Source organism: Peromyscus maniculatus, chromosome 12 (genome assembly GCF_049852395.1).
Source record: "Peromyscus maniculatus bairdii isolate BWxNUB_F1_BW_parent chromosome 12, HU_Pman_BW_mat_3.1, whole genome shotgun sequence".
Lineage (NCBI taxonomy): Eukaryota > Metazoa > Chordata > Mammalia > Rodentia > Cricetidae > Peromyscus > Peromyscus maniculatus.
The window spans coordinates 22,648,142-22,662,387 of record NC_134863.1 but is presented as its reverse complement, the minus strand read 5'-3'; the positions used below and the strand labels follow the sequence as shown (position 1 = coordinate 22,662,387).

General features: G+C 49.2%; 1 protein-coding gene across 13 annotated transcripts in view; it reads right to left on the bottom strand.

Moving 5' to 3' along the window:
- Positions 1-14,246, bottom strand: part of Bdh1 (3-hydroxybutyrate dehydrogenase 1) — a 44,229-nt gene that overhangs the window by 11,567 nt on the left and 18,416 nt on the right. For 7 of the 13 annotated variants that reach the window (XM_076548680.1, XM_076548682.1, XM_076548684.1 and 4 more), the window contains 3 exons: positions 12,433-12,561; positions 2,216-2,288; positions 1,193-1,303 (listed from right to left, as the gene is read on the bottom strand). In XM_076548680.1, coding sequence (XP_076404795.1) covers positions 1,193-1,303; positions 2,216-2,288; positions 12,433-12,518 — 270 coding nt within the window. In that variant the 5' untranslated portion in view covers positions 12,519-12,561. Of the gene's footprint in view, positions 1-1,192; positions 1,307-2,215; positions 2,289-12,432; positions 12,562-14,246 lie in introns of all 13 variants that reach the window. The other 6 variants (XM_042259147.2, XM_015993321.3, XM_006974487.3 and 3 more) reach the window with 1 other exon arrangement.

The window sequence follows — 14,246 nt, the reverse complement described above, 5'->3', positions numbered from 1 at the left end:
CATGTTCCCTAAATGCTGCTTGATGTCCCAAAGCAGCTAGCTACACTTCCAAAACTGCTTGGGTTGTCTGTCAGGTCATCTCTCCCAGTCTCCAAAGAGGACCGCATTCTTTTTTTTTTTTTTTTTTTTTTTGTGATATATATTTTTTATTTTACAATACCATTCAGTTCTACATATCAGCCATGGGTTCCCCTATTCTCCTCCCTCCCACGCCCTCCCCTTACCCCCAGCCCACCCTCCATTCCCACCTCCTCCAGGACAAGTCCTCCCCCGAGGACTGTGATCGACTTGGTAGACTCAGTCCAGGGAGGAGGACCGCATTCTTTAATGTCACCTCCCCTGTCAAGTGAGAGCCAATCTCTTTCTTCTCCACAGTGCCCCCACCTGAACATTCTTGAAAGTGCTAGAGAATGCTTTCATTGTAGTTCTTCGGCTGGTCTGTGCATGGTGTCCTCTTACCACGGGACAGAGAGCTCCCTGGATGTGCTGGCTAGTTGTATGCCAGCTTGACCCAAGCTAGAGTCATCTGAGAGGAGGGAATGCCACCTGAGAAAATGCCTCCAAAAGATCAAGCAAGCCCAGAGGCCATTTTTTAAATTAGTGATAGATGTGGGAAGGCCCAGGCCATTGTGGGTGATATCACTCCTGGGATGGTGGTCCTGGGTTCTATAAGAGAGCAGGCTGAGCAAGCCATGAGGAGCAAGCCAGTAAGCAGCAGCCCTCCATGGCCTCTGCACCAGCTCCTGCCTCCAGGTTCCTGTCCTGTTTGAGTTCCTGCCCTCACTGCCTTCCACAAAGAAGTGTGATATGGAAGTGTGGGGAAAAGAAACCCTTCCTCCCCAGCTCGCTTCTGGTCGTGGCGTTTATCACAGCAATAGTCACCCTAACTAAGATACTGGATCTTATTCCAAGGCATCCAGCAAAGTGGCAGGCCCAACATCATCATTTGACAAGTGAGTAAACGCCAAAGCAATGGATGGATGGACAGATGCATGGGTATATGCATACACCCATGCAAAAAGGTATGTAGAAAAAAAATGAGACTGAAGTGGAAAAGGTGTAGGCTATTTTAGTAACACCTGTTAGAAAAGCATGTGCATACACAGACAGACAGACACACACACACACACACACACACACACACACACACACAGAGTAACTGCTTGGACAATGGTAAATGGCCCAGTCTTACCTTCATTAAGCAGCCAGCAAATACAAGGAAACCTTTTGAGTGTAGATGTTTGGCCAAAGAGAACCCGAATCCCGAGTCACAGCCCGTGATGAGGACAGCTTTGCCGCTAGCCTGCTTTAGAGGATTAGACCTGTGTTAGAACCCAGGACCCTGCGGTAGGGCAGCCAGCCCTCCCCCATCCCTGCGTGCAGTAATATTAGTGCATGCTGGATGGCCGGGCCTCATCCTCCTAGCTGGCTCTCGCTGTCTGGAGAACTACAGGCACCTGGGACTGGGACTCGGAATCAGGAGACCAAGCTCCAGCCTGGACTCTGCCAGCAACAGCACTGCCTGGGGTGACTCCTGCCTTCAGGATCGATAATCACTGTGATGCTCACTGGCTTGTTATCTTCATCGAAGCCGGGCTCACCCAGTGCTTCCTGAGTGCAAGGTACTGGGCATGCACTCTATTCACATCACCCCCCATCCCCAACCATAACCCCATAGATCAGCGGTTCTTAACCTTCCTGACACCTCAACCCTTTAATACAGGTCCTCATGCTGTGCTGACCCCCCAACCATAAAATTACTTTTGTTACCACTTCATAACTGTAGTTTGGCTACTGTTACAAACTGTAATGTAAATATCTGTGTTTTCCCCTGGTCTTAGGCGACCCCCGTGAAAGGATGGTATGACCCCAGTCCCTCCCCAGGGGGTCATGACCCACAGGTTGAGAACTGCTGCCCGATGCAGTGAACGATAGGTCTGTAACACAGACAGTGCTAAGAGACCCCAGAGCCTCACTCTGAACCCCCAGATCTTTGCCTCTCGGCAGACCTCCCACAAGCTCCCTGGCTGGGAGAGGTGGAGTCATCATTACGGCCGCCATATGCATGGGGAGAGGGTCCCCCTACGGATGGAGGGCCTCGGAGAAGGGTTAAGTGACAATGTGGTTCAGAACGTCCTGACCACCGTTCAGAGGGTCTAGTTCAGAGGACTAGGGTCCCCAAAGGGCCCTCCCCGACCCAAGGGCTCCCACTCACCGAATTTGCCTCACTGGCATAAGTCCGGCGGGTGGTTGTGGTGAAGGGGGCTGGGTAAAACCAGAGCGTGTGTCTGTTAAAAAAAAAAAAAACAGAACAGCGAGCCATGAATTCAAGGTACAAGTCCTCTCCAGATCCCACAACACCCCCAGCCACCATCTAGGCTAAGGTAGCACTGATTTTTCTCCCCTCCCCAGGCTCTGGGGACAGCGTGACTGCAGCTTAGAGGCCCCCTTCCCACCAGGAGCCAGGCAGGCGGGCAGGGCACCAGCCTTTACAGCAGCCACCTTGGCTACTGGACAAGAGATGCTTCCCGAGAAGAAAGCTAGCCCGAAGGCTGCTTTTCTTAGGAGGCCATGCCAACACTGCACTGGCCCTTGGCCGACTCCAATAGTACTCATTCTCTGCTTCCCAGGACGGCATGGATGGTGAGCGCTCCAGAGTGATCAGGGTGTGCATATGCTTCCAGAATGCCTTCGGCAGGCTGGTGAGACGCCTTAGGGGGTAAAGGTCATTGCTGCCAACCCGACAGCCTGAGAGTCATCACCAGAGCCCACACGGTGCTGGGAGAGAGGACTGATCGCGGCAAGTCGTCCTCTGACCTCCGTGTGTGTGTGTGTGTGTGTGTGTGTGTGTGTGTGTGTGTGTGTGTGTGTAAAAGTAAAGCCTTCTTTAATTTCATAAGCTCAATGCTGCTTTCCTGACCATTGTTTTTAAACTTTTTATTTGGAGATAATTACAGATATACACACTGTTTAGAAACAGTGCGTAGAGCTGGGCTTGGTGGAGGCAGGCTTGTAATCACAGCTACCTGGGAAGAGAAAGCAGGAGGATCACAGGTTCAAGGCCATCCTGGGCAACTTGGTGAGACCCTGCCTTATCATAAAAGGTAGAAATAGGGCTGTAGATATAGTTCGGTGGCAGAGTGCTTTTCTTTTTCTTTCTTTCTTTAAAGATTTATGTATTTACTATATATACAGTGCTCTGTCTGCCTATATTTCTGCACACCAGAAGAGGGCACCAGATCTCATTACAGATGGTTGTGAGCCACCCTGTGGTTGCTGGGAATTGAACTCAGGACCTCTAGAAGAGCTGCTGATACTCTTAACCTCTGAGCCATCTCTCCAGCCCAGGCAGAGTGCTTTTCTATCACATGCAAAACCCTAGATTTAATCCCCAGTACTAGGGAAAGAGAGGGATGGGGGAGAGGGAGGAGAGAGAAGAAAGGGAGGGGAGAGGAAGAGAGAGGAGAGGGGGAAGGATGGGGAGAGGGAAGAGAAAAGGAAAAAAAATAAGCGGAGAGATGTTGGGTACCCCTTGTCCAGCGTCTACTAATGGTAGCATTTCACAACTGTGCAATGTCACAGCCAGGACACTGACGACGATACAGCGACGATGTGGAACATTCCCATCGCATCTTGCACCTCTCTCTTTACCCTTTCCAGAGCCGCGCCCACCCCACCCCCACCCTCTTCAATCTGTTCTCTATCACAACTATGGCATCAACAACGTTAAGCCAGGCATGGTGGCGTAATCTGTCAGCCTAACACTCAAGGGGGTAGATACGGGAAGACTTCTGGGAGTTCCAGGCCAGCCCAGACCACAAAGCACAATTCTGTCTCAAAAACACAAAACAGTAACCACAAAGAGAACGTGACAAAATGGATCATACAGCACACAGCCTCTGGGTCTGGCTTCCTGCAGTCAGTGTCGCCCTCTGGAAACTCATCCAGATCGTTGGAAACAAGCTTTTCCTTCTGTGTCTGAGTCCCGCTCTCACGTGGGTGATTGCGTAACTATTTGCTGTCTGAAGGTCATCTGGATTGCTTCCTGATTGCATTTTTTTTTTTTTGATGAATAAAGCTGCTATGAAGATTCCTGGGCAGGGTTTTGTATAAAATATTTCTCTTGGATAAACTCCCAGGAGCGGAACCGCTGGGTCATATGGTAGGTGTGTACTTCGTTTGTACAGGAACGGGGAGCTGTTTACAGCTCCAGAGCAGTGGAGCACACTGCATTCCCAGCAGAAATGGATGAGGACCCAGTTTTCCCACAAACTTCCAAGAATTTGATAATATCACTCTTTTTTAAAAATTTTATGCCGGGCGGTGGTGGCGCACGCCTTTAATCCCAGCACTCGGGAGGCAGAGCCAGGCGGATCTCTGTGAGTTCGAGGCCAGCCTGGGCTACCAAGTGAGTTTCAGGAAAGGCGCAAAGCTACACAGAGAAACCCTGTCTCAAAAAAAAAAAAAAAAAAAAATTATTTGTTATTGTTGGCTTTTGAGACAGGGTCTCATGTAGGCCAGGCTAGTACGGAACTTGTAGACTAGACCGATTCAAACTGGCGAGCATCTTCCTGTCTCAGCATCCCAAGTGCTAGGATTACATAGGATATCATGCCTGGCCACTCTTTTTTTTAGCCATGTTCAAAACCATACATGATCATCTCTCTGTGGTTTTAATTTGCATTTCTCTAATAAAAAAATGATGTTGACCATCTCTTCTACGTGTATCTCCTCCCTGTCTCAGGTCAGACAGCTAATAAAAAAAAAACCACAGCATGGGTGACTTACAAACAAGACGGTGGATTGTAAGGGGTGAAAACAGAAGCTCAGGACAAGGTGTTGGCAGACGTAAGAGCCACTTCCTGGATTTTCACTGAGACTTCAGTTGGCAGAAGGGGGTGGGGGGGTCTTAGACCTCTGTCACAAAGGCATTAGCCCACTGATGAAGGCTTCGCTTCTATGACCCAACACCTCCTAAGGCGCGACCTTCTCACACCAGCTGCCATGGTCCCTTTTAACTGTCAACTTGACGGGATTTGGAAACAACCTAGGAGACACAAGCCCTGTCTGTGAGGAATCCCAAAGAGGATTTACTCTGGGTAGGAGAGCTCCCCTCAGAGTGGGCTGCAACTTCCAATGGAGGCCTCATATGCACCAATGTCTGCGGGGCGGGGGGGTGGGGGGGGGGTGGGGTGGGGGGGGTGCCGGCCTGCGCTCTCTTCTCCCCGATGTGTGCACTTGACTGCTCTATCTGACCCCCAGCTTCTTCTGCCTTCCAAAGCAGACTGAAAAACCACTGATGATCAGAGGATCTCCCGGCCTCAGCACTGGTTTGAGACTGCCGGGGCATCTGGCTTAACGGTCTGAGCAGTTACGGGACTCTCGGGCTCTCCGGTGTGTACACAGGCATTGTTGAGACTGGCCGGCATCTGCCATGCAAGCCAATCTACACACCCCTTTCGTATTCCTCTAGAGAAGCAGGTTACACCAGCAGTATGGCAAGCATGACTTCAGCATATGCATTTGCGGGTACGCAAGCGTTCAGACCGTGGTCTGGCATACACATCCTGTGTTTGGTCACATTCTAGGTGGACTCTTCCTTCCTTCACTGCTGAATTTTGAACATAGATGCTCTCGATGCCTTTGCTGCCCACAAAAACACTTCTCTCCCAATCTATACATCCTCCTCTTAGTGTTTGAGACAGTGTCTCACTAGGTAGCCTTACGTGGCTGGGAACTTCCTATGTAAACAAGGCTAGCCTTAAACTCAGAGATCTGCCTGCTTCTTCCTCCCAAGTGGGGATTAAAAGTGAGCACTACCATGCCTGCTCCCCTGTTCTCCTCTTCACAGGGGCTACTTCGAGGGAATGTGTTTCATTTTGATGACGTCTGATCAATCCACTTTTCCTCTTATGGGGCATCTGTGACTCGTTACCTAGACTTAACCTCCTATTTTTTTTTCTAAAAGTTTTCCATTAAAGCTCATGATTCTTTCTGGGTTTATTCTGGCATGAGACAATGTTTAGGTCAAAGGATTTGTTTTGCTTATGACTTTGCAGTGGCCCAGCAGCTCTGTTTGAAATGCTGTCTTCTGAATCACTGTGCCAAAAACCAGCCAAGAAAATCGTGTGGCCAATTTCTGGATGCTCTTATGTGTTTCAATGGCCTATGTGCCCTTACCTTAGTTCTCTTTTTTGAAAAAGAAATTATTATTCTATTTCTTTTGCCTTTCCATGTAAATTTTAGAATAATTTCTATACTACTGGGCTCCACTGTACCCACACATTCATATCCACCTATATCCACATAAACATAGGTATATGCACATATGCACACATACATAACACACACACACACACACACACAAAGCAAACAAGGAAAGTAAATAAAGAACTGTCCTTACATCCCTGGAACAAATACATCTTTTTATATTTTATACTTTAAAAAGATACTGTTGAATTCTACCTGCTAATAACTTAAGAGTATTCATAAAGGATATTGGTCTGGCCAGGCGGTAGTGGCAGATGCCTTTAATCCCAGCACTTGGGAGGCAGAGACAGGCAGATCTCTGAGTTTGAGACCAGCTTGGTCTACAGAGCAAGTTCCAGAACAGCCAGGGCCACACACACACACACACACACACACACACACACACACACACACACACACACACGATATTGGTCTGTAGTCCCTTCTCCCCACTTTCGGTTCTGTCTTTGTCTGGCTTGGAGATTACGCTATTATTAGCTTCATAAAGACACCAGGTAGCTGTTACTGCCCGGTGTCGGGAGACGCTCAGCCCAGCTCCAGGCCTCCACTGCTACTTCCCTGGCTGAGAGACATTGGTGCCTCATTACTGATGGGGATGGATAGAGTCTCCCAGCAACCTCCCATGACTCTTCTCCATCCTCCAAAGCAGACAAGGGTACCTGAGAATGACAGCCCTGGTCTCTACTTGGCTTTCTCTGACTCACTAGGGTCCCCACCTCCCTGACACACCCTGCCTGTGAGGATGAAGTCTAGACTCTGCTGTCTGCTGACCCTTGCTGGCGTACATAGGCTGAGGCCACAGACGTGAGCAGAGCAATCACTGTCTAGCGGCTTTTTGCCTTGCTAGGCTGGTCCTGCAACCGGAGAAAGTGACTTTGGTTGGGATGTTCTGGCTCACTGGTGTTCCCAGGCTGCCAGCTTCGTCAGCTCTAAGTGTGGGATACATAAAACAAGCAGAAACCTCAAGACTGTCATTCCTTTGGCTCGAGGTTCTCGCCTCACCTGCCTTCTCTCCACCCAAACGGTCTAAGATTGCTTTATAGAATATCCAGAGATTTTCACTGTGCTCAGCAGGGGACATGGGTAGGGGGGGAAAAACACATCTCCATCTTTTCAGAAGTGGAAGTTCTGTTTTAAAGTGACTATTGAACCAGCAATGATAAGAAGAGGCCAGCCTGGTCTACAGAGCAAGATCCAGGACATCCAGGGCTGCACAGAGAAACCCTGTCTCAAAAAAAAAAAAAAAAAAGGAGGCCAGTGCAGCAGATAAGCGACTATTTTCTGCATTTGAACTTTGCATATATTACCTATTTAAACTGAAGCAGTAAAATGTATTACCCAGTGGTAGCTTGCTTATCCAAGATGCTTCAGGCCCCAGTACCTAAACCTAGAAAAGGTGTTATTCACCATTCTCAAGGTGGCAGTTCACGAGATAAAAACAAGGTCCACTCGGAAAATCTGCTCTGGTGATGCTCTGTGCTTTATTGAGTTAAGGTCTCATGTACGGATGGTCTCAGGTGAGAACAGCAGGGTCAGTCTAACCAAAGCTAGCTTAAATGATGTCCCCCAAAGAGAAGCACCATGTACCCATGATCCCCAGCGTGACTCTACAAAAACAAACAAAAGAACCAGAAAGGTGCTTCTGGAGGTACTGAACTGTTTATCTTCTTAAGGGTCTTTGGTTCTGCATGACACTTCTAAATATGTGACATTTGATTTTATTTATTTAGTATTAGTGTTAGTAGTGTGTGTGTGTGTGTGCGCGTGCACACGCGCCTGTGTATGTCATGGCACAATCAGTTCTCCCCTCTCTTTACGTGGGTTTCAGGGATCAAACTGAGATCATCAGGCTACCATGGCAAGTACTTTACCCCTGGACCCACCTCACTGGCCCATCCATATGTGACATCTTAAAAAGTAACAGAAAAAGATAAAGGCTTACGTCAGGAATCTGCTGCCAGATTTGTCTGTGACCTCCCGTCCATGCTCACATATATCCAGATGGAAACGTGACCACGGCTGAGAAGTAGGAGACACTGGGCTCCGCCACTCACACCCGACTGTCGGTGGCACGTTTTTACGTGGTTTTCTTTTCCCCACAGCCCCAAGCCCTCTGCACCCAGCCCTGAAAGGTGATTCAATTCACCGCACTACAGAGCGGTGATTCAACCTCTGTCCAGCACGGGACAGCTCCGGCTGGCATGAGTGTCCTGCTGGGCGCTGCCAGGCTCTCAGCCACCTCCCCTCACCACCGCCAGCCACGCCTCTTCTACTCTGACTTCAGTTCTCTCAGGCTTTGCTCCGACCCCCGTGTGGCATCGCTGGCCGAGGGCTGCTTCTCACTGTGGAAGGGCCTTTGCTCATGACCCGTTAAAGCAGAGAATCCCCAGCGTGAGGCAGACGGAAGCACAGCCACTCCATGCCCAGGGCCTGTGGTAGACACTGCTGCTCACCGGAACACCTGCATCCAGAAACTCCGGGCCGCCTAGATGAGACTCTTCAGAGCGGCCAAGGTACCCGTTCTGGCTCTCCCCCTTTCTTACCGGTCAGAGTTCCTAACTACGCTGTTGCTCCTATGGTGAACCAGCCTTGGTAACCAGTAACTCAGCTGTCCTCCGAGGGAGCCGCCAGTCAGTGTAGCGGGCTGAATCTAGTAAGATTAGGTTTAAAATCAAAGGCTACTGGGGCCATTAAGTGGAGTAGATTGTCAGGGGTCCCGGCAGGGGCCATAACCAGCCACTCCTTGGGAAGTTTGCACTTGAATGTGAACTGTGAGATTCTTGCTGAGGCCTAGGACCAATACTGGCTGTGCTGCCTGGGCATCACACTTTAAGAAAGGGACACAGGCCAAGAAAAGACCGCTCAGGAGGGAACCATAGAGATGGAATAAAAGGTGACAAGCAGCCGGGCAGTGGTGGCGCACACCTTTAATCCCAGCACTCGGGAGGCAGAGCCAGGCGGATCTCTGTGAGTTCGAGGCCAGCCTGGGCTACAGAGCAAGATCCAGGATAGGCACCAAAACTAAACTATACAGAGAAATCCTGTCTTGAAAAATCAAAAGTGACAAGCAGATAGGTACTGGATGGCATGGTGTCCCAAGAGAGATGTGACAGTGTGAATACAGAGGTAGACCCAGGAACAAAGGGTGGCATTTACAGGAGAGAGCATTTCCACTCACTATAAAGAAGGTCTGTATATAAAGCTGTCCAAAGACACTAGGCTTGCTGTGGGGGGTGACGACCTTCCCATCAATGGACACATTCAAATGCATCAAGGCTAGAAGGTCACACATCAAGGACACTGGATCACAGGATCACCCTCAGGGATGACTGGAACATGAAACCCTTGGCAACTGAGACTCAAGCAAACTAGTCAGGTCAGTGATTTTTTTCCTACCGACCTTGAGCCTGATTCTTAGCACAGGTTACCCCCTGTCTGTCTCCCTTTGTATCTGCTCTGCCTCTGGGCCTCTACTGATACCCCATGCTGGGGACATGTAATTCATTAATTCATTCTGATTCTGCTCCCCCATCCCCACCATACACACACTGTGCCCTTTGAAATACCAGGTAACTCTTCATTTACCCACATTTCAAAAATGTCCCTGTAGTAGGGAATTTTTCCTCCTCAAATGAACCAGAAGGCAACTAATGCCCCACTTCCCTTTAAAGACAAATCTTTGGTAGAAATAGTTTAATTTCCTTTGGGGTTGTTTTTGATATAAGAAAATTTCAGAAATCTCTAAATGCTGCGTTGGAGACAGGTTTTTCTATTTTTCATTTTATGGGCATGAATGTTTTGTCTGCACATATACATGTGTACCATGTGTGTGCAGTGCCTGCTGAGGCCAGAAGAGGGCGTCAGATCCCCTCCAGCTGGAGCTAGACAGTCATAAGCACCATGTGGCTGCTCTCCCGGGAACATCTGGGTCCTTTGGAAGAGCAGCTAATCCTCTTAATCATTAAGCCAGCTCTCTAGGCCCAGGTTTTTCTATTTTTATGAATCACTTGCTTTAAAAAAAAAGAGGCAGGCAAATGACCGGGCAGTTTCACTCTCCCTCCACAGGGCACTAGTACGGCCTGGAGACTCTGCTGGCCAGTCATTTCTATTGAGTCCAGAGAGAAATGGACCGGAGGGAGGAGCCACAGGACTGAAGGTGCTGGGTCCCTGATGCCTGGAGAATGGGGGTGTCCTGGTCTGCTGGGAACAGGGCATCTAAGAGACAAGAATGTCTAGAAGCCTGTGGTGCAAGCCATTTTCCCTGGTGGCAGGCATGATCTGCTCAGGGAACTCGGCTCTTCCTAAATGTGCAGTGCTTATGCCAGAGAAGAAGGTGAGTTCTCCTTGAGCAAGGGTTGCGCTTACATGCAACAAAGCAGAGGCCACGCAGAGTCTGGACTGCAAACTGGATAAAAGCAGTCATGTAAGACAGGTCATTTGTGCCCGTGCAAACAGTGACCTGGCTCCCGCCAGATTCCCAGGCAACTGCCTGCTGAAGCCATTGGTCACGGAATTTCTGATGTTGTAACATTCAAGGATTTGAACAAATAAGAAGAATGGAGTAAGGGAAAAAAAATGCAGAAAGACACTTCTAAAACCCTTCAGCAGTCAGGATCCATGTCCCCTTCGACTCTGCATGAAGGCGCGTGTTAAGTCCGTCACACACGGGGAGCTGAATGAAGTCCTCTTTGTACCTAAGCCTCTGGCTCTGGACCCCACACACACAGGGTTAAGCAAATGCTGAGAAAATTCTCAAGTCTGTTCTACCTTTTCTTTCTTTCTTTCTTTCTTTCTTTCTTTCTTTCTTTCTTTCTTTCTTTCTTTCTTTCTTTCTTTCTTTCTTTCTCTCTCTCTCTCTCTCTCTCTCTCTCTCTCTTTCTTTCTTTCTTTTTCTTTCTTTCTTAAGGTTTATTTATTTATTTATTTAGTACATATTTATTATGGACACAGTGTTCTGCCTGCAGGCCAGAAGAGGGCACCAGAGCTCATTACAGATGGCTATGACCCACTCACTCCACTGAGTCATCTCTCCAGCCTGACTCAATGCCTGTTCTAAAAAAATGTACTAGCACAGAAGAGACCAAGCGTCTTGCTGTAGGGACTTAGCATTTAACTCGACAATCATTCCACTTCCCTCAAATATAACCAGGGGAAGTTGATCTCGTTTTGTAGCAGCAGAGGCCACGGATTCCCCAGGGAACAGGCAAGATCTGCTGAGCGTGGCCACACACACCTAAACCCAGCACTCACAGGCTACAGTGGGAGGACCCTTGAAGCAAGGAGTTGGAAACCAGCCCGGCCAACCTGGTATGACGGTGCCTCCCAAATACCAAAGATCTGCTCGTTTAGTCTGTGCCTGTTTGATAATCCTTCTACATCACACAAGCAGCTCAGGGATGTCTATTTCCTTAAAGTGTAAATGTAAAAAGACCAAAGAAAAGAGTCACAAGGACACTGGTGGTGTGCTAAGGAGGACACACCTCGATTCTGTACGCTTCCGGCCAAACATACTAATCTGTATTTAACCAAGATACACACACACACACACACACAAACCCAACACTGGGAGAGACATTCTTCAGACGAGCTGGCGAGTGGTCTTCCAGGGTCAAGATGATGACTAAGGTGATGAAGGATTGGGGCTGATGGGACTAAGGAGATACATCCACTAAATGCAATGGTGGTGGCAGGCGCTGATCATGTTCTGTATAAAAGACCCATTCGGTGAAGGCTGGACCAGGTCTGTAGCTTGGTTATCAGCATCATCTCCATGGCAACGCTGATGCTCATCCCTACACTACGACTCTATATGAAGTGAATGGCTAAGGAGGCTGAGTGCAGAGGATCTGGGCGTCCTTTCCTTTTGCAACTTCTATGCAAGTCTAAAAGTATTTCAAACAAAGGGTGTGTGTCTTTATTTCTGCAGCCATTAGGGACCGTGTGGACACCAGGCGAGTGCTCTACCCCCGAGCTACACCCCCCACATGCAAAGTAGGGGGTTACAAAACAGGAAGCTGTTCCTCTATGCCCTGTGAGCCCTGGGAAGGCCCAACTGCCGAGCACTCCACGCTGCCGTCCTGGGGCTGGCAGGTACTGAGGACAGCCAGGAGCCACCTGTGAAAAGTGTGGTCCTCAAGGCCACCTCTTCCTTTTCTTGCTTACCTCGTCCCATTCTCCCGATCACAGACACTTAGAGTTCTTCCTGGGAGCTGTGACAAGGGTCTGGAGAGTCGGGCTGCCAGCATCATGTCAGCAAGCTGTAGGACGAGCTGCTGCTTCCTTCTGGTGGTTCTGAAACACAAAACGCATGCTCAGCCTCTTGCGCTCCGAAGTTTAGTCAGGAATGGCCATTTTCTTCAGGTTATTGAAGTTAATCAACAAGGCTCTGCTCAAGCTAAAGCCTCATGAGAAGGAAAATCGGGAGCCAGGCTGTACCAACAGCTCACAGGACAACCATGGATGAGCGGTCACCTATGTGTGACAGACAACATTGATGTAGACCAGTGACATTCCAGGCAGGCTGTAAAGTCACTCCTGGGGGAACTGACTTGGGGACATGACCAGGGGAAGGGATGGATAACCTTGTGACAAGGTAAGATGGCGTCATCTGTAAACTTCATGCTCAAGAACTGTGCAATTGAGCTTTGTTGTTATTGTTGCTGTTTTTCGAGACAGGATCTCTCTTTGTGTAGTCCTGGCTGTCCTGGAACTCACTCTGTAGAGCAGGCTGTCCTGGAACTCCCAGAAATCCAGCTGCCTCTGACTCCCGAGTGCTGGATTATAGATGTGCACCACCACTGCCCAGAGAGTTTTAATAGTCACACACACACAAAGCACATTTTAAGTGAGCTTATAACTTTGTGTCGGCCCACATTCGTAGCTGTCCTCAGCTGTGTGTGACCTGCAGGCCACAGCTCTGACACAGCCGTTGGGGAGTCCTCTGGGAGAGCAGCAAGTACTCTTAACCACTGAGCCACCCAGCCAGGGCGGGTCTAACTCAGCTAGCCCTGTTCCCTTGTCCAGGTTTCTGAAGCTGGCAAAACATCCATCTGTGGTGATCAGGACACCGGCCTTCACTCACAGTGTGTCCCCATCCTCTGTGGGTGGCTTTTGCACCCCACACCACGAATCACTTGGCTCGGTACTCCACCTCCCTCCACCTCAGCAAACTAGAGGCCCTGGGACTGAATTAAGCAGTAACCCCTAGACCCTAGGGCCTAGAGCATGGAGTCTGGAGCTACAAAATGAGAGGCAAGACTCTTCACCTTAAAACACATACATGGGCTGGAGAGATGGCTCCTTGGTTAACAGCACTGGCTACTCTTCCAGAGGTCCTGAGTTGGATTCCCAGCAACCACCCGTAGTGAGATCTGGTGCCCTCTTCTGGCCTGCAGGCATACATGCAGGCAGAACACTGTATACATAAACAAATCTAAACACACACACACACACACACACACACACACACACCATCCAGGCAGGGTAGTACATGCCTATAATCCTAGCACTTGGGAGGCTGAGGCAGGAGAATTGCAAGTTGGAAGTCAGCCTAGACTATATAGCAAGTTCCCCTCCAGCCTGGGCTATAAGACTGTGGGGCGTTTACCCACCAACCGCACAGCTCCCCAGAGTTTTCTTGAGTGTGAGCAGCAGGAAACATTAGATAGAAGGATTTATTGCAGAGAATCTTGTGGAGATAAACAGATAGAAAATAAAGGATAGCCTCGAGAGGACCTGGAACCTATTCCAATGGGCCCCGACTGTCTCTGGTCCAGGGTTTTTATAGAGATGCCAAGGGGTGGAGCAAAAGACCTCCTCCCCCAGCACAGCCAAGTGCAGGCCATCTCAGACACCTGCACTCAGGCCCGTGGTCCTGATCATCCTCCATGTGGACCTGCTGGGTAAAGCCACGAGGAACCCGAGAACGGGCTCCCACATAAGACTCTGCAATAAACAAACAAACAAACATACATCAA